The following is a 21,148-nucleotide window of genomic DNA, read 5'->3' as shown; positions in this document are numbered from 1 at the left end:
AAACATGCTGTTGAAATGAGGTTTCAATATACTGATGAAGTATACTGTGCATGAAGTACTACAATACCACTTGAAGTTAGACTTTGGTGAGTTTAAGATCTGTACTAGAAACCCTTGAGTAACCACTAAGTAACAATGAAAAGTTATAGGGACCAAGTCAATAAAGGAGATAAAATTGAATGGAAAAGTATCCAAATCAAAATAAGGCAGCAAAAAGGAAAAAAAGACAATAAAAGATATTTGATACAAAACAAGATGGTTTATATATAACTAATCATACCAATTATCACATTAAATATAGATGGTCTAAATTCCTAAACTCTCCCTATTAAATGGTAAAGATTGGCAGTTGAATAATAATGCCTGACCCAACTATATGCTGTCTACAAGAAGCATCTTCTTATTTTTTGGTATTGGGGATTGAACTCAGTATGCTACATGCCCAGTCCTTCAAATTTTTTTTTTTTTAATCTTGAGGTAACATGTAGAGTACTAAGGATCTCATAAATTGGTGAGGCTGGTCTCAAACTTGAGATCCTCCTGCCTCAGCCTCCTGAGTTGCTGGAATTACAGGTGTTTGCCACTGCACCCAGTTAAAAACATCTTTTAAATATAAAGACACAAGTAGATTAAAAGTAAAAGGATATAAAAAGATGTAGAAAATTGGAATAGCTATATTAACATCAGACAAAGTAAATTTCAGAGATAAGGATCTTACCAAGGGTAAAGAGGATTGTTTCATAAAGATAAAGGGAAAAATTCATCAAGAAGACATAATAAACCTTAACATTTTTACAAACAGCCTGGAGCCAGGTATTGGCAAGAACGTGGAGCAAATACAACTATCATTTAGTGCTAGTGGTAGTGAAATATGGTTCACCATTTAGTAAAACAGTAAAACAGTTTGTCAGTTAATGAAAAAGTTAAACATATACCTACTATATGACCTAGCCATTACACTCCTAGGTATTTACCCAAAAGAACTGAAAGCATATGGCCATATAAAAGCATGGGCATGAATATTCATAGCAGATTAACTTATAATACCCCCAAACTGGATATAATCTGAAGATCTATCAATAGGTGACTCTAAATTAATTGTGGTGTATCCACATAATGGAATGTACTCAACAGTGAAGAGAATGAACTGTTGATAAATGAATGAACCCCCAAATTATACTGAGTGAAAGAGACAAAAAGGGGTTCATAGCATGTTATTTCATGCTATATGTATATACATATATGTGACATATGTACATATATATGTGTGTGCATATACAATTATTGAAAATGCAAACTAATCTATAGTGACAGCTGATGAGTAGTTGCTTTTAGATAGTGTAGAGTAGGGATGCATGGAAGGAAAGTTTTGGAGGTGACAAATATGTTCATTATCTGGCTTGCATGATGGTTTCACTGTGTGTGTGTAAACAGACCAACTTGTACATTTTAAGTGCATTGCAGTTTGTTCTGAAAATGTTGTTTGGATTTGATTTAATCAGATGTGGTACAATACACAAGCCTGGAAATGATTGTCATGTAGGAAGAAGTTTATAGCCACAGAGCTGTACTCCAGAAACAGGAGGCCTGGCACACAGCGCCACATGGGGGAAGGACCAGTGTCAGGGATAGAAGAGGAAGAGGAGAAAGCCTGGGTCAGAGTTGTCAATGGAGTTTTATGGGAAGGAATTGGAGAGGCAGGTAGGTTCACTGAGTAAGGTTAAGATTGAACAGTATGAATAATTTTGGCAGACTGAACTTTAGGGACAGTCTCTAATTGTCCATACCCATGTGATTTAGGCCAAGGGGATTATTGACTTGGTATGTTAGAGTCTGATGAAGGATGAAGATGGCCTCTGGATTGGTTGGTTTGGCACACCCACAGGGGAGTTGTTTGCTGTATCTAGAAATTAGCTAGATGGCCCTCCTCCTCCAGGATCAAGACCTGAAATGCCAACACATTAAGAATACAAAAAAATAGAAAAATGTAGTCAGTACTTACTGTCTTGGTCTCTTTTCTGCTGCTGTACCAGGATATCACAGACTGGATAATTTATGAGCAAGTTTGTTTGGCTCATAGTTCTGGAGGTTGAAAAGTCCAAGTTAGAAGGTCTGTGCCTGGTGAGGACGTTTTTTCTGCATTATAGCATGATGAAAAGCAAAACGTAGTAAAAGAGAAAGAAGAGGGAGAAGAAGGAAGAGGAGGGGGAGGTGGGGGAAGAGAGGGTAGAACTGGCTGAACTCATCTTTTGATCAGAACCCACTCCCCAGGAGGGCAGAGTCCCCATGACCCAATCATCTCTTGAAGTTCTCATCTTTCAACACTGTTGCATTGGGAATTAATTTCCTAACACATGCACTTTGGAGGTACATTCAAGTCATAACACAAGGTTTACTGTCTATTTTTCCTCAACAATAAAGCTATTTAAAAATACATTACAGTTGTGGTTGGTGGTGCATGCCTATAATCCCAACAACTAGGGAGGCTGAGCAGGGGGCTGGGGATGTAGCTCACTGGTAAATCCTCTGAGTTCAATCCCCAGTTACTACCCTGCCCTACTGCCAAGAAGACAAATACAATAGAGAGCCTTTTGCAGAAAATTCTATGATGCTCATTTTAAAATAAAGCGATTAGTTTCAAGTCCTAACTAAATCAGATGAACCAGAACAATCCAGGTAAACTGAAAAATAAATTCTTCACAATTAGAATAATAGATGCATTTTTTTAAAAAGAAATACACTTCAAATACTTTAAGCCACATGTGTACTGAAAGTAATGATTTGGCATATGACCCAGCTATACCATTCCTCAGTTTGTATCCTAAAGAATTAAAGTCAGCATACTATAGTGACACAGGCATTCCCCAAATTATAGCAGTGCAATTCACAATAGCTGTTATGGAACCAACCTAGGTGTCAATCAACAGATGAATGGATAAAGAAAATGTGGTATATATATATTAGTGCAGTTTTATTCATCCACAAAGGAGAATGAAATTATTGCATTTGCAGGAAAATAAATGGAACTTGCGAGCATTAAGTGAAATAAGCCAGATTCAGAAAGTCAAGGATTATGTTTTATCTCATATGTGGAAGGTAGAGAGAAGAAAAGGAGAAAGGAGCATCTCATTAAGTTAGGAGTGAGACAGAGTACAGGAAGAGGAGTGGGGGAGGAAGAAAGGAAGGGAAAGAAAAGGTACTGGAGAATGAAATTGACCAAATTACGTTGTGTGAATGTATAAATATGTCACAATGAACCCCACTAATATATATAATTATAAAGCACCAATAGAAACTAATTAAAACTAAATATATATTAAACTAACTAAAAATAATGATTTAGTAATGTTAAGAAGAAATCCTTATGCCAGCTAATTTCATGGATAATATATATATATATATATATATATATATATATTTTTTTTTTTTTTTTTTTTTTTGTACTGGAGATTAAACCCAGGGTGCTTAACCACTGAACCACACTGAACCACATCTCCAGCCCTTTTTAAAATTTTATTTAGGGACAAGTTCTCACCAAGTTGCTTAGGGCCTCACTAAATTGCTGAGGCTGGCTTTGAACTCATGATCCTCCTGCCTCAGGCTCCAGAGCTGCTGGGATTACAGGCATGTGCCACTGTGCCCAGCACAATATATCTTAATTAAAACTGATTAAATCAATGGTTGTTTCTGAATTTCCTTTTAAAAATGGTTTTATCTTAAGAAATTTGAATATTTCCTAGAAATCTAATCACAGGAAAGGTAGAGATTAAATTTCAGGCTGATAGCCATCTAATATTTAGATAATGTAAAATCTAAGTGATCACACATAAATAAAATCACATAATAAAATTTTTATGTTTTATTTTCTGACCTCTGAAAATACATAGCTGATTCACTAAATGTATTAGGAATCTTCCCTTTGCAATTTCTGATTTTAACCTAAATCTAAAATTTATGCTCCCTTTAATCATAAGAACTCTAAATGATACTGAATAAATATTATCAGTTGCATACTGTTGACATTAACCAAGATTCTAATGTAAGCCTCTTCAAATAATGCTAATTTCCTGATCATATAGTGAACATGATCTAATTCATCAATTTCCCACTATATATGTTAGAAAAGCATTTTCTAAAGTTATAGTTAGAACTATAAAGTTCTAAAGCTCAAATAATAATTAAAGAAAGGATTGATAACCCCTAGTCAAACCAGTGCATTTGACATCAGAATTATTTGTCCAGCATCAATAGCAGTCTCACTTCATATCCCCTCTCAGTTTTACCTGTTGAGCCATTCGATTCTCTTAATGCCTGCTGAAAACTTCCCAAGGGCCAGATGCTCCGAGGGTTGCCAGGATGGAAGGAACATGTTGCCTACTCTCAGAGGGTGGTCTAGTGGGGAGGTTTTAGAGCATGGATTCAACACATGTTGTTGTGAATCTAAAAATATTACTAAAAATTAGTAATATGGATAATATTCAAAGTATTATACAAAAATGTTGAGCTCCTAAGACAGCAGTTAGTAAATCCCTGCTATTTTCTTTACAGCACTTTCTCCAATTTCCTTCTTGGGATTTTGTAATTTAGAAATAAATTTTTGGAAGCTACATATGGGTACAGAGTTCTTAATGGGCCGCCATATCACAGAGTATTACAATGAAGAAGGGAAAACTGTGCTTATGCTGTGTGTGTGTGTGTGTGTGTGTGTTGGGGCACAGAGTCACCTGATTCAACCTGGGAATGTGGGACATTTATAAATATTTATATCTGTCTTCCCTGCAGGAGCAGCCTCCAACTTCAGCTTTTTCCGATGGATAAGGTCTCTTCTGATCCCCTCCTACAGGTCTGTGCCAGTGCTAAGTGATCCTTCTCCTGGCTGGGCCACACTGTAGTGTGGGAACCTGGTACCTGACAGCCTCCAGGAGGCTCACATTTGCTCCTCACTGCCCTCCACCCCACCAGTCCCCAGCTGCGGCTCCTCAGAAGCTTCCCCAAGCTCACGTCCTCTCACATTCTTATCCTCAGGCATTATGCACAGGAGCTTTGTCTAGAATCTGATTCTGGGATGGCAAGTCAAGAGAGCTACTCTCAGTGAGTTCATGGTCTAGGACTTTAGCATCAGTATCTAAGTATACAGAAGATTAAGGCCCAAGGAAGTGTGAAACGAGGACTCCTATTCCTCCCTCTTCAGCCAGAGGTAGCTGGTGTCACTGTATTGGTGACTGTAGAAAACCAAGGTCAGAAATAAAGTAGGGATTTGAACGTGGGACCTCCACGTTCAGATACAGATACACAACAAAGGGAATAAACTCTCCTGAGACACATGGCTTTGGAGAAAAGGTAAGGTTTCACCTGGGATCAGAGTAGGTCAGTGGCAGAATGCTATCTAAAATGCCTAAGGTGGAGAATGTACTGTCCGTTGGCCCTAATCTTTCTCCTTCCCCTCCACTCTTGTAGTGCCGGCACTTCCTCACATTTTAAAACCTCAGGATTCTGGGGAATCAGCCCACCGTTCCATCCTGTTTCAGTGTCGGTGAGGAACCAAAGCTGCAGACTGGGCAAATCTAGGCAGAACCCATCCAACCAAGCAATTACGGGGTTTCGCTCTGTGTACGCGTTTTTGTTTTTGTTAAGTACCAGGGATTGAGCCCAGGGGTGCTTAACCACTGAGCCACATCCCCAGCCCTTTGAGACAGGGTCTCACTAGGTCCTTGCTAAGTTGCTGAGACTGGCTTTGAACTTGGAATCCTCCAGCCTCAGCCTCCTGAGCTGCTGGGATTACAGGTGTGTGCCACCACACCTGGAGTGGGTTTGTTTGTGAAAGCTCTTGATGTCTGGCTTGCACTTGCCAGTATTCCCACCTTCCATGCCCAGACATTGCTAATGCATTACAGGGCTCTTTCCCATTGATCCTTGAAGTAAGTTTAAAAATTTCCCCCACTTCCTGTTTTTATTGTGGTAAAATACATATAACAAAAACTTTACCTTCTTAACTATTTTTGTTTTATTTTTTTAATTAACTTTATTTGTTCTAATTGGTTATACATGACAGTAGAATTCTTAACCATTTTTAAGAGTACTGCTCAGTGGTGTTAGGTTCACTCACTCTGTCATGCAACCACCACCATAACTGGACTCTAGGACTTTTTCTCTTCGTAAACTGACACCCACTCCTCATTTCCCAGAATCCCTTCTAGGACAGCTCTTTGCCAGCACTGCTGATCTGTTCACGTTGGCACAAGAAATGAAACCTTAATGCTGGAGCTTGGATGAAGAAAAAGGAGCAGCGCTTTAGAAACCCACAGGGAGGGTTGGAGACCGAGGGAGGAATGGAGGGTGGAGTTTGTAAGGCCCATCATCTGCATGGCCAGCAGGGCTCCCTGTCCTGTGTGGGGCTGCAGGAAAGGTGGGTGGCCTGTCCTCCTCTGGTTCAGTCTGAGGCACAAGGCCAGGTGACTCAGGTCACAGCATACCCACACTGATCTCTTTTCCCCTACAACCTGGTCCTGAGGACAAGTAGAGTTGAAGTAGAAATAGATTCTGTGTAGAAGTGAACTACACATTCTTGAGCTGTAGTTGGTCTGTGGGTGATGATATCTGACGTGGTCTGATTTACAAGAATATTTTTAGTCATTTCCAGTTTTAAAGCCTAAAGATGGCTGTGGGAGATCATTTGGTGGCATCCTGAATTCTTGAGGCTTTACCTTGTACGTCACTATAGTGCTGTGTAGAAAGAATGATGTACAAGGAAGAGATTAATCCTAGAAAAGGACACTCCACATGATTCATAGCAATCCTGGTGCTAAAGAGAGTGAAGTGGGTGGTGAGCCTCAGCTCAGTCAGCAACAATGGTGCTGGGCTCACCATGGATCCTGGGCCATATATTGTAGATGTTCAGGAGCAGAAAGGACCACGAAATGGTGACTCGTTTAAAAATAGAAATTGGTAGCTGTATTTTCTGTTTTGTAGTTTTGAGTTTTCCCTCCCAACTATACCCCACAATGTCCTTCAAAATCAAAGAAGAAAACTGTAGCCAAGTGTTTGAGCAGAAGGATTTGGGTATAATGTCCTCTGTTACACCTATAGCTCCCATTACTAGGTGAAGTTAGTTCTGACCTCCAGAAGACTTTTCCTGCAGCCGTAGCAGCTGTCCTGTGTTGATTGATTGGTGTGGCATTTTGTCACTTCCTAATCTTACTTTTTGAAGGTTTAACCTCTGTAAATGTTAATCTAGCTTTCCGAAGCTCTCAACCTATGTAATTCAAATATGTTCTCTACAAATAATGCCATAATCATGGGACCTGATCTTCTCATAGCTGGACATTTTACAGTCAGTTGAAGTTACTGTTTAAGTTCCACAGATTGATGACATTAATTCCTATCTTTTTACAACTTTCAAATATATTCCTGATTTAAACAATCGAACCTTACTAGTAGAGTAACCAATTCTTTTAGAGTAAAATTCTGAGAGGAAATCCATGCCTCAGTGAAGACTTAAGATCTGTAGGAACTGGAAACAACCTGGAAAGGTGAGAAAATGGAAGTATGTGGAGATAAAGAGGCTTTCTGAGGCCACTGAGCTGATTAGGGACAGAAATGTGACCAGATTTGCTTTCCATAGCTGCCCTGGCTGCTAGTCTGGGCCTTCCTTAATTCCCTTCTGCCGCTAACACTTTCCTCGTATCCCTAACCTTCTTCTTTTATTCCAACCATAACTGCATGCAGAGACTGTAGTGACAATGGGATCTATATCCGGATTTACTTTTTGTTTGGAGGTCACTTTAGTGTCAAAATCTTCTGCGGTTTACCTCAGCTACTTGCTAAGTAAACCTGGAAATCATTCTCTGGAAATCATTTCTCATTCAACTTTCTATCCAGTGAATCAAAGGGATGGTTTCTCTTTTCACTCTGCAATTTTCCAGCTTCTCCATTCCTTTATTTCGTTTCACAAAAAAAGCAAAGAAAAGCTATAGAGCCCCAACACAACACTATTTATGAGGCAAAAACTCTCTTTATGGGTTATCTCCCACCAGGTTTTATGCTTTTCTACTTAAAAAGGGTAAGAAGTCCCTCTCTCTCTCTCTCTCTCTCTCTCTCTCTCTCTCTCTCTCTCTCTCTCTCTCTCTCTCTCTCTCCCCTCCCCTCTCTGTCTCTCCCCTCCTCTCTTCAATACACTGTATTTCTCATACTTTCAATTCACAAACTATTGTACATATAGCTCTCAGTACTTTGGGCTGGGGTGAAGCTCAGAGATAGAACACTTGCCTAGCATGCACAAGGCCCTGGGCTTGATTCCCAGCACTACAAGAACAAACAAAAAAAGCACAATTGTGTTTTAAACATTTAAATACATGCTAAACATTAGCACAACTGAATTTTCTTTTTTTCAGGGGGGCGGTACCAGGGATTGAACCCAGGAGGTGCTTAACCACTGAGTTATATCCTCAGCCCCTTTAAAAAAATTTTTTTTGTTATTTTAGTTATACATGACAGTAGAGTGTATGTTGACATATCATACATACATGGAGTATAACTTCCCATTCTTGTGGTCGTACATGATGTGGAGTTACACTGGTCGTGTATTTATATATGAACATCGGAAAGTGATGTCCGATTCATTCTACTATCATTCTGTTCCCATCCTGCCTTCCTTCTCCCTACTCGCTCCTGTCCAATCCGGTGAACGCCCACCTCTTACACCCCCCCAAATATTTTATTTAGAGACAGGGTCTCACTGAGTTGCTGAGGCTAGTTTCGAACTCCGATCCTCCTGTCTCAGGTTACAAATACATTTATTCAGAGTAGAGTTGTCTCCGCTACTCCCTCTCTGCTTGCTCCCTCCTCCTCACCGTCCTCTGTGTCTCTCTGAAGGAGCTTGCGGTCCCAGGAGCAGATCATTTTGGCACCGCCCCTGGCTAGAGTTGACATGGAGATGACTCAGCTCACCCAAGAGAACACAGACTTTGCCACCCGAGATCGCTACCACCACTCCTCCCTCGTGAATCAGGAACAGCTGATGCCTCTGTACTAGGGGCCAGGCCGGGACCCTTCCTCTCCTAGAGCTTCACTGAGCTCAGTGGACCCAAATAGAACCCTGTGGAGCTGCTTCTCCTTGACAGGAGAGTCCAAGGTCTGTCCTCCTGCTGCTACTTTGGGTTGCATTCTGCTCTGGAGCACCAGTCTGACCCACGGGAACAGTAGGAATGGCAGTGGCCTCCATTATGTGGCACCCAACTTGGAGCGCTCCACCTGGGACCTCAGGACTTTCAGGTGACAGCAAGATGATCAGGTGTGGAGAACCAAAACCAGATTGCTTGTTCCAAGGGCCACAATAAAGGCATTTTAAAATTTATTGTATTATAATTTTTTGAATATTTAATATGCTTACATGGTTCTGAGTCCCAAAGTATAATCATACATAGAGCTAAAAGTCTCCTCCCATCATTGTTTCCTGTCTGCTCGGTTCCCATCCCCTGGCACTGAGGTAACTGCTGTTCTCATACACATTTCCAGCAATTCTTTATAAATATTGAAGTAAATAGGAATGTGGATTCTTATCATTCCCTTTCTGTACATAAAGGTAGCTTATTATACACATGTTCTGCACCTTGCTATTTTTACCCTGAACGATCTAACTCAGAGACATTTCCATATCAATACTTAGAGTTTCCTCATTATTTTTCATTGTATGGATGTTTCCATAATTTATTTCACCAGCTCCACAGTGATGGGCATTTTAACTCTGCCTGATCTTTTGCTGTTACAGTCAGTTCTGCAGTGAATAATCTTCTACATATATACAATCATAAAGCATATCTGTAGGACAGTCCCAAAAGTAGAATCACAGAATCAAAAGGCTATTATTGTTTGATGAAGGCTTTTTAATTAAAAATTAAATTTCTATGAATTGCCTAATGCCAACTCCTGTTCTCAAAAATATTTATAGTCTCTGACTCCCTGAACACCTAGGCAACTGTCTTTGTGGAATGAATAGCACAGGGGATGGAACTCTTGGTTGCTTTAAAAGCACAGGCTGACATTCATCACAAGCATCTAGCCCTGGGGGCCCAGCAATGGCTTCTCCTGATAAGTTCAGGATCTGGCCCAGGGTCAGTGGTTTTGCCACTGATCCTCAGAAGAAAGGACTATTGGCTCACTTCTGATTCTTTGATATTGGAGCTTCTCAAAAATTGGTGTGCTAAGCATCACCTTGGATGCTTGTTCAAGGCAACAAATGTCTGTACCTCACGTTAGGCCTTTTATCATCTGGTGTGGAATCATGGGCTTTACATCTTCAACAAGTGCTACATGTGATTCAAAGTGGGTAGTCTATGGACCACATTTTGGAAAACACTGACATGCATTATGGAGATTTCTCAAAAGATTAGGAATGGACTAACGATATTACCCAGCTATATCATTCCTTAGTATTTGTCCTAAATAATTAAAATCAATATACTGTAGTGATACAGGCATACCCATGATTATAGCAGCACAGTTGACAATAGTCAGATTATGGAACCTGCCTAGGTGTCCATTAGTGGATGAATGGACAAAGAAAATGTGATATATATACACAATGGAGTTTTATTCAGCCATAAAGAAAAATGAAATTATGTCATTTGCAGGAAAATGGATGGAACTAGAGACCATCATGTTAAGTGAAATAACCGAACTCAGAACGTCAAGCATTGTGGATTTCTCATTTGTGGAAGCTAGAGAAGAAAAAGGTGTGTGTGTGTGTGTGTGTGTGTGTGTGTGTGTGTGTGTGTGTGTGAGAGAGAGCTTATGAAAACAGAGGGGAGATCAGTAGAGTAGAAGAAAGGGACCAAGGTGAGGGAGGAGAGAAGGAAAAGGAGAAATACTAGAGAATGACATTGACCAAATTATAGTTACATCATGTGCACGTATGAATATATAACAATGAATCCCACATTATGTAAAATTATAATGCATCAATAAAAACATATGAGGGGAAAAAAGGAAAAGAAAAACAGAGATATGTTGGATGGAAGGGCTTAGAGTGGGTGAGGGTCAGAAAGGTCATGGCAATGGACCAGCTAGATCTTAACCTTCTCTCTGAAAGATAGGCTCTTGTTTATGATTATGTTCACAAAATATAGATTTGGTAAAATGTCAGATTCCTGGTCACAATTAGAAACAATTTACAGGGGCTTGGGAGATAGCTCAGTTGGTAGAGTGCTTGCCTTGTAAGCACAAGGCCCTGGGTTTGATCCCCAGCACCCCCCAAAAAAAGAAACAATTTAAAGAAAGCAAACTTTGATTAAACAGAAATTTATTCTCTTATGGCTCTAGAGGCCAGAAGTCTAAAATCAAACTAGATGGTGAAAATAGTAATATGAATCAGGTCTTGGCCTGGGTTCCCCAGAAAGCAGACTTTTATAAGCTACCACTTTATTGGGGAGTGCATCCAAATGCTTACTCTCAAAGGACTCAGAAGAGACCGTAGGGACGCCTGTCTTAAGACCCGCTTCCAGATAGGAAGGAGTCAGAATTTATCTCCTGGTCCTCTTTCCCTGAAATCAGTCTCCCTGAGCTGAAGTCACATAGTGAGCAAGGCTGAGCTGCCTCAGGGGTTCTGAGGGCATTTGTCTCTTGGCCCTTCCAGCTTCTGGTGGTTGATGCCAGCATTCCTGAACTTATGGCCAAATCACTCCAATCTTTACTGCCAACATCAAATGTCTCTCTGCTCCACTGCTGCATTGACTTCTCTGTGTCTGTGAAGCCTGCTTCTGCCTCTGTCTTGTAAGGATGCATGTGATTGCATTAAAAGCTACCAAAGAACCAGGCCAGTCCCCATCTCAAGAGCTTTAAGTCAATCACTTTGCCAAATGAGAAAACATTCACAGAGTCCAGAGGACTCTACATTGGGTATCTTTTGGGACCATTTTTAAAAAATATTTTGTTTTAGTTGTAGGTGGACACAATATTTCCTTTATTTTATTTTATTTTTTATGTGATGCTGAAGATTGAACCCAGGGCTTCATGCCTGCTAGGTGAGCACTGTACCACAGAGCCACAACCCCAGCCCTCTTTTGAAACCATGTTAAGCCTACCACGGAAGACTTTACTGAATCTTCTCTTTGCCTTTTTGAATGCTGCACAACAAGCTAAAAAAGTCACCCTTCTGGAAAAGATGCTATTGAGTTTGCATACCAGGAGAATTTGAAAAAGGTGGTATCAAGGCTGAAAACACAGCAAAAAATTCAAGTATCTAGGAAGAGCACCTTCCCAGCATGATTAATTTTGTGGAAAAGAATAAAAGAAGAATGGGGGTGTGGTAAAATATCCAAACCTGATACTCAGTGTTAGGGATACCAAAATGAATAGCTCACAGCCTATGGTGGAGGGCAGATGCTAAAAAGGCTGAACCTCTAATGAGGTCCAAACATCGTGTGCTTAATTCAAACTAGATTGTGTAAATAGTAATATTAATCTGGTCTTGGCCTGAGTTCCTCAGAAGGCAGATGTTTATGAGCTACACTTTGCTGCAGAGTGCTTCTAGGGAAGCAGGAAAGACTGAGAAGAATCAAGGTGGGAGTGATGCAACCATGTAGGATCACACGCACCAAATGCTTACTTTTTTTTTTTTTTTTTTTTTTTTTTTTTTGGTACCAGGGATTGAACTCAGGAATGCTCAACCACTGAGCCACATCCCCAGCCCTTTTTAGAGACAGGGTCTTACTGAGTTGCTTAGTTGTTGCTGAGGCTGGCTTCAAACTTATGATCCTCCTGAGCCACTGGGATTGCAGGCATGCACTACCACGCCCTGCCCTGAATGCTTACCCTTGAAGGACCCTCTGAGAGACTATAGGAACACCTGTCTCAAAACCTCTTCCAGAGGTAGGAAGGGGTCATAATTTACTGGTCCTGTTTTCCATAATCAAAGGTCAACCCTGAGGGCATTGCCGATCCCTGCACTGGGGATTGGTACACATGAGAGTGCGTAGCAGTTCTACAGCAAGCAGAAACATCTAGAAGTCACTCAGAATGGGTTGTTATGGTGGCAGCTGAGATGGAACAAGTGACCTCAGCCCCAGAGACAAGTGGGCCAGACAGGACTTGCAGTGGCACATTAAGAGATATCGTATACAACATGTATATTGACAAATGTCAGTAGTAAGTGCAGGTCATCAGAAAGACAAATTATTCATGTCACGGTCATGCAGATAAGGTTTATACATCTAAAGGATGCCTAAAAAATGGTAGTGAGGGCTGGGGAGATAGCTCAGTCGGTAGAGTGCTTGCCTTGAAAGCACAAGGGCCTGAGTTCGATCCCCAGCACTGCTCAGAAAAAAAAAAAAAAAAAAAAAAATGGCAGTGAGATCAACATCCTTTTTAAGACAGAGGGGCAGAAATTTCACCAAGAAGCTAGGCATGATGGAGACCGGGGTGACTGAGGCAGGAGGATGGCAAGTTAGAGATCAGCTTGGACAACTTAGCAAAACCCTATCTCCAAATATTTTATTTATATTTGAATATTGTAAGTGAATATTATAAATATATGTGAATATTATAAATATATTTATAAATGAAAAGGGTTGGGGTTGAAGTTCAGTGGTAAATCTCTTCCGTGTTCAATCCCTAATACCAAAAAGAGTTCCACCAAGAAGTCTACTGCTGTGGGTGATAATGCCAGAATAACAAACGGAGTATTGTATCAGATCTTCTGGGACCATGAATGGCTCCCTTCCAGCAGTCATCTACTGAGTGATCCATCCAGGGATCCATCCACCTACCTGCCACTTACCCACTGATCCACCCGTTTACTTCCCCTCCACTCACACACTGACCCATCTGTCAATCTATCCATGTCTGGAACAACTGTACACATAACTTCATAAGTAGGTGCCTGAAACCACTTCATCTGAACCAGATACATTCTCATCAATCTGAGTTTTATTATGTAAAAATGTGATCACAGGTCATTTAGGTATAAATGAACTCCCAGCCACTCCCCATGGGAGTTCATTCAGTCTTTCAGGATGAGTAAAGCCCAATCCCAGAGCATTCTTGAACTCATGACTGGGAATCAGAACAGGGGTCATTTTCTCAAATGTCTCAGGAGTCATTCTAACAAGTTCTCCAATTGATATAATTTGGTATATCCTGTACAAACCTATTAAATCAGTGTGAAGTTTAAGGTTCAGAATTCCACCATTTTGGCTTCTCTCCAGGTTTCTGACTGAGAGAGTATATTTAAGGATGGGAAAGAAGTTTCCATTTTATGTATTAATACCAGGAAAGGGTACAAAACTTATTAAGAACTTTAGTAGAGAATGTAGCTGGGGTCAGCAGGTTGAAGCAAGACCCCTAGTGTCTAACATTCGTCCTCTTGAATCTAAGAATTCACTTCCCCCAAAACCCTTAGATAAAGAGCTGGAACGGAGAGAGAATGACCGGCATGTCTGTTAACCCAGTAACAGATGGACAGAGATCATGTGGTAACCACACATGCATTACCTTTCAACTCAGCCCACCTATGAATTTGGCCCAAGTTCTGACCAGACTGACCTCCCCCATTTAAAAAAATAAATCTTCATCACCAGGCTCAGGAAAAGTCCAGCTTCAGGTACTTGTCACCTGATACATGCATGGCTGTTTCTGCTCCTCCTTGCTATACTGGAGAGGGTGGAAGGTAGGCCAGTGGAAGGCTTCCCCACTGTCCACTGAACACCATCAATACCAGTAGCTTGTGGCAGTGGGTTGTGGGCAGAGATGTGGAGTGGGAAGGACAGGAACAGAACACAGTCCTGAAATATTACTTTCCTATTGCTGCTGTAACAAATTACCAGAAATTCAGTGCTTTAAAACAACGTAACATAGGGATTTTAATTGGAGTCGCATTAAATCTGTATAGCACTTTTGGAAGGATGGCCATTTTGATAATATTAATTCTGCCTATCCAAGAACATGGGAGCTCTTTCCATCTTCTAAGATTTTCTTCAATTTCTTTTCTTTAATGTTCTGTAGTTTTCATTGTAGAGGTCTTTCACTGCTTTGGTTAGATTGATTCCCAAGTATTTAATTTTTTTGAGGCTATTGTGAATGGAGTTGTTTTCCTCATTTCCCTTTCTGATGTTTCATCGCTTATGAATAAAAATGCTTTAGATTTATGTGTGTTGATTTTATATCCTATTATTTTGCTGAATTCATTTATGCGGTCTAGAAGTTTTCTGGTGGAGTTTCTTGGATCCTCTAAATATAGAATCATGTCATCAGCAAATAGTGACAGTTTGAGTTCTTCTTTTCCTATTTGTATCCCTTTAATTTCTTTAGTCTGTCTAATTGCTCTGGCTAGTATTTCAAGGACAATGTTGAATAGAAGTGGTGAAAGAGGGCAACCCTGTCTTGTTCCAGTTTTTAAGGGAATGCTTTCAGTTTTTCTCCATTAAGAATGATGTTGAGGCTCCGTAATGCTGGTTTCAAGCAGAGGATATCTGTTTCTCGGTGAGGCAGTTTTTGCTGCTTATTGATCCCCTGGTGTTTACCCATTTGTCTGCTGTGATGACCTGCAGTCTGCCAGCATATAGACACCTTTTTTGAGAGCAGATTGCTCACTCTCAGGCGTCTATCATCCATCATTTGCCTGCCTCTCGCCTGTCCATCGCCTGCCTTACTCCTATCCATCACCCAACGCTCGAGGTTCACCTCCCGATCGCCCAACAACAGTCAGCAAACTGATTGCCAACCGCCAGTGGAGCACCGGCTGCCTGCTGCTGCCTGGAAGTTCACTGTTACAGTACCTGCAGGTTTGATTACACGTGGCTGCCGCCATTTTGAGACAACAGCCAGGCCCCATAGGACCCCTGGCCGGACTGACTGAGCCCTGTCTCCAGGATCCCTCAGCCCAACCAATCACTCCCTGCCTCTGGGGCCCTCACATCAACTGACTGCTCCCTGCAACCAGGACCTCCAGACCAACTGACTGTGCCCTATCACTGGGACCCCAGACCGACTGATTGCACCCAGCCTCCAGGATCCCACAACCACACCAAACACACCGGACCTCCAGGACCCCTGCCGGACCAACTGCATCCCATCTCCAGGACTTCCAGCTGACCACGTCCACCCCTGAGCTGTAGCTCCCCATTTGCCAACACATTTGGAAGCCAGCGCGCCATCTTGGATAATCCTGGAAGCCGTAGCTCCGATCATTAGGTGGGGCAAGTCCCATCCTGAGACGCCTGCTGGAGGCTTGAAGCTCATTGTCAGGTACCTCTCATGCATCAGGCTACTGAACACTGGGAGGTTTCATTAGTATATGACTATTATACAGTAGATTTTCTTTTTTCTCCTTTTTAAAAAAATTTAAGTTTTTATTTCTTTACTTTTCTTGCTCTCTTTTCCTTTTGTTTACCTGTTCCCTCAGAGTCTCTTTCTCCCTTTTTTGTATGCTAACATCCAGTTTCTTTTGATTACACTCTCACCCTTTCTATTTTCTAGAACTTCTGTATATTCTTTTCTTATCCCATTAACAGCCACATTCTCCATCCCTCTGCATCCTCTTTGTTCTCTATTAGAAACTGCTGACCTTATTGCAAACCTGTTTGTTTTACCGAAGATAATATTTGAACTCATTTTGTTTATTATGACAATTTTGTTATTGTCCCCATAGGGGATATTTGGTCTAGGATTGCATAGTGTCTGATTTGGACACTGCTAATATTGATCTCCCCTTAAAGAAAGGGTTTTGGAAACCTATAGGGCCACTATAAGCCTATAGGGGGAAATTTGCAATACCCCAGATCTGCACTGCTAGAGGGGAAGATACATGAACAACATGAAAAAACAAGGGAAGAAAATGATCCAAACAAATCTAGATTCTATAGTAATAGAATCCAATGACAGTATGTTAGAAGAAATGTCAGAAAAGGACTTCAGATTATACATGATTAAGATGATTCACAAACCAAAGATGAGAGAAGAGAGCAAATGCAGGCCATGAATGATAATACCAATAAGCTGAAAGAGCACCTGCAGGAAGCAAAAGATCATTTCAACAAAGAGATAGAGATTCTCAAAAAAAAAACCAAATGGAAATCCTTGAAATGAAAGAGACAATAAACCAAATAAAAAACTCAATGGAAAGCATCACCAACAGACTAGACCACTTGGAAGACAGAACCTCAGACAATGAAGACAAAATATTTAATCTTGAAAATAAAGTCGCCCAAACAGAGAAGATGGTAAGAAATCATGAACAGAATCTCCAAGAACTATGGGACATCATGAAAAGACCAAATTTAAGAATTATCAAGATTGAGGAAGGCACAGAGATACAAACCAAAGGAATGAACAACCTATTCAATGAAATAATATCAGAAAATTTCCCAAACCTGAAGAATAAAATGGAAAATCAAATACAAGAGGCTTACAGAACACCAAATGCACAGAATCACAACAGATCCACACCAAGGCACATTATAATGAAAATGCCTAACATTCAAAATAAAGATAGGATTTTGAAGGCCGCAAGAGAAAAGCATCAGATTACATATAGGGGGAGACCAATATGGATAGCAGCCGACTACTCAACACAGACTCTAAAAGCTAGAAGGGCCTGAACCAACATATTTCAAGCTCTGAAAGAACATGGTTGCCAACCAAGAATCCTATCCCCAGCAAAACTAACCTTCAGATTTGAAGATGAAATAAAATCCTTCCATGATAAACAAAAGTTTAAAAGAATTTACAAATAGAAAGCCTGCACTACAGAATGTTCTCAACAAAATATTCCATGAGGAGGAAATGAAAAACAACAATGGAGGTCAGCAAAGGGAGGAACTACCTTAGAGAAAAACCACTCAAAAGAGAAACCAAGCCAACTTAAAAACCAAAAATAAGCCAAATGACTGGGAATACAAATCATTTCTCAATAATAACTCTGAACATTAATGGCCTAAACTTATCAATCAAAAGACATAGACTAAAAAGAAAGACCCAACAATATGCTGCCTGCAAGAGACTCATCTCATAGAAAAAGACATCCACAGACTAAAGGTGAAAGAATGGGAAAAAACCTACCACGCACATGGACTCAGTAAAAAAGCAGAGGTTTCCATCCTTATATCAGATAAAGTGGACTTCAAGCCAAAGTTAGTCAGAAGGGATAAAGAAGGACATTTCATACTGCTTAAGGGAAACTTAAATCAGGAAGACATAACGATAGTAAATATTTATGCCCCAAACAATGGTGCATCCCTGTACATCAAACAGATCCTTCTCAATTTCAAGAATCACATAGACCACAACACAATAATTCTGGGTGACTTTAATGCACCTCTATCACCACTAGATAGATCTTCAAAACAAAAACCAAACAAAGAAACCATAGAACTCAATAACACAATCAATAACCTAGACTTAATAGACATAATATAGAATATTCCATCCATCAACGAGCGGATACACTTTCTTCTCAGCAGCACATGGAACCTTCTCGAAAATAGACCATGTGTTATGCCACAAAGCAGCCCTTAGGAAATGCAAAAAAATAGAGATACTGCCTTGTGTTCTATCAGATCATAATGGACAGAGTAGAAATCAATGACAAAGTAAAAAAATGAAATTACTCCAACACTTGGAGACTAAATAATATGCTATTGAATGAATCATGGATAACAAAAATCATCAGGGAGGAGATTAAAAAATTCTTAGAGGTCAATGAGAATGATGATACAACATATCAAAATCTCTGGGACACTATGAAAGTGGTACTAAGAGGAAAATTCATTGCATGGAGCGCATTTCAGAAAAGAATGAAAAGTCAACAACTAAATGACCTAACATTACAGCTCAAAGCCCTAGAAAAAGAAGAACAGAATAACAGCAAAAGTAGTAGAAGACAGGAAATAATTAAAATCAGAGCTGAAATCAATGAAATTGAAACAAAAAATTAACAAGAATGATGTTGACTGTGGGCTTAGCATAAATAGTCTCTACAGTGTTGAGCTATGTTCCTACTACCCCTATTTTTTCTAGTGTTTTGAGCATGAAGGGGTGTCGTATTTTGTCAAATGCTAAAGCAATCATGAAATTCATCTGGAAGAACAAAAGACTCAGAATAGCCAAAGCAGTCCTGGGCAGGAAGAGTGATGCAGGAGGTATCACAATAGCAGACCTTAAACTCTACTATAGAGCAATAGTAACAAAAATGGCATGGTATTGGCACCAAAATAGACAAGTAGACCAATGGTACAGGATAGAAGACACAGAGACATACCCACATAAGTACAGTTATACTAGACAAAGGTGCCAAAAACTTACAATGGAGAAAAATAGCCTCTTCAACAAATGGAGCTGGCAAAACTGGAAATCCATATGCAGTAAAATGAATCCAAACCCCTCTCTCTCATCCTGTACAAAACTCAACTCAAAATGGATCAAGGATCTAGGAATTAGACCTTCACCAAATAGAAGAAAAAGTAGACCCAAATCTCCATCACATTGACTTTGGACCAGACTTCCTTAACAAGACCCCCACAGCACAAGAAATAAACGCAAGAATCAATAAATGGGATAGATTCAAACTAAAAAGCTTTTTTTTCTCAGCAAAGGAAACAATCAATAATGTGAAAAGAGAGCCTACAGAGTGGGAGAAAATCTTTTCCAAACATACTTCAGACAGAGCACTAATCTCCAAAGTTTATGAAGAACTTAAAAAACTTTACACCAAAAATACAAAGAACCCAATCAATAAATGGGCTAAGGAACTGGGCAGACATTTCACAGAAGAAGATATGCAGGCGATCAACAAATACATGAAAAAGTGCTCATCATCCCTAGTAATTAGAGAAATGCAAATTAAAACCACCCTAAGATTTCATCTAACTCCTATTAGAATGGCTATTATCAAGAATGCAAGCAATAAGTGTTGGCATGGATGTGGGGAAAAAGGCACACTCATACACTCAACTCCACATTGCTGGTGGAGTTGCAGATTGGTGCAACCACTCTGGAAAGCAGTGTGGCGATTCCTCAGAAAATTTGGAATGGACCCACCATTTGACCTAGCTATCCCACTCCTCAGTTTATACCCAAAGGACTTAAAATCAGCATACTACAGTGATGCAGCCACATCAATGTTAACAGCTGCTCAATTCACAATAGCTAGATTGTGGAACCAACCTAGATGCCCTTCAAATGATGAATGGATAAAGAAAATGTGGTATATATACACAATGGAATATTACTCAGCCATAAAGAAGAATAAAATTATGGCATTTGCTGGTAAATGGATGGAGTTGGAAAATACCATGCTAAGTGAAATAAGCCAAGCCCAAAAAATCAAAGGCCAAATGTTTTCACTGATAAGTGGATGATGATACATAATGGAGCAGGGGGTGGGAAGGGCAAGAGAAGAATGGAGGAACTTTGGATGGTGTAGAGGAAAATGGGGTGGGAGGGGGTGGGGGACGGAAAGATAGTAGAATGAAACAGACAGTATTACCCTATGTATAAGTATGATTACATGAATGGTGTGAATCTACATTGTGTACAACCATAGAAATGAAAAGTTGTACCCTATTTGTGTACAATGAATCAAAATGCAGTCTGTAAAAATTTAAAAAAAATTAATAAAAAAATACAACATATACTCTTATAGTTCTGGAGATCAAAAGTCCAAAATGGTTCTCACTGGGTCAAAATCAAGGCATCAGCTGGGCAGTGTTCTTCTGGAGGCCCTAGGGGAGGATCAATCTCCTTGCTTTCTCCAGCTTCTCAAGCTGCCTGCCTTCCTTGGTCACGGGCTGTCTGTCCTCAAAGCCAGCAATCACATTCACTCCCACCTCTGCTCCCCATCACAGCTCCTTCTGCAACTCACCTGTCTTCCTCCCCTTCTTTTAGGGACCCTTGTGGTTAAATCAGGCCCCACTGGTAATTCAACATATTCTCCACATCTCAAAATCCTTGATCACGTCTGCACAGTCCCTTGGACCATGTCAGTTGCATATTCATGGGTTCTGGAGATGAAGACCACGCCACTTTTGTGGTAGGACTATTCTACCTGTCATGCCAGCCTTGGGGACTGAACTGCGGGGAGACAGTGGAACTGCACCCAAGAAATGGCTGGAACATAAGACCAAAGCATTCAGCACACAGCCAGGCCACACACTGCAAGACG

General features: G+C 40.4%; 1 protein-coding gene across 1 annotated transcript in view; it reads left to right on the top strand.

Moving 5' to 3' along the window:
• The window catches only part of SLC12A8 (solute carrier family 12 member 8), a 157,014-nt gene extending 147,682 nt beyond the window's left edge, over positions 1-9,332 (top strand). Inside the window, exons 14-15 of the mRNA XM_079156219.1 lie at positions 4,783-4,843; positions 8,872-9,332. Coding sequence (XP_079012345.1) covers positions 4,783-4,843; positions 8,872-9,031 — 221 coding nt within the window. The 3' untranslated portion in view covers positions 9,032-9,332. The remainder of the gene's footprint in view (positions 1-4,782; positions 4,844-8,871) is intronic.
• The last annotated feature ends 11,816 nt before the right edge of the window (positions 9,333-21,148 follow it).

The sequence above is a fragment of the Sciurus vulgaris genome (genome assembly GCF_902686455.1).
Source record: "Sciurus vulgaris genome assembly, chromosome: 10".
NCBI lineage: Eukaryota > Metazoa > Chordata > Mammalia > Rodentia > Sciuridae > Sciurus > Sciurus vulgaris.
The sequence above is the reverse complement of the archived record's forward strand: the minus strand, read 5'-3'. Positions and strand labels throughout refer to the sequence as shown.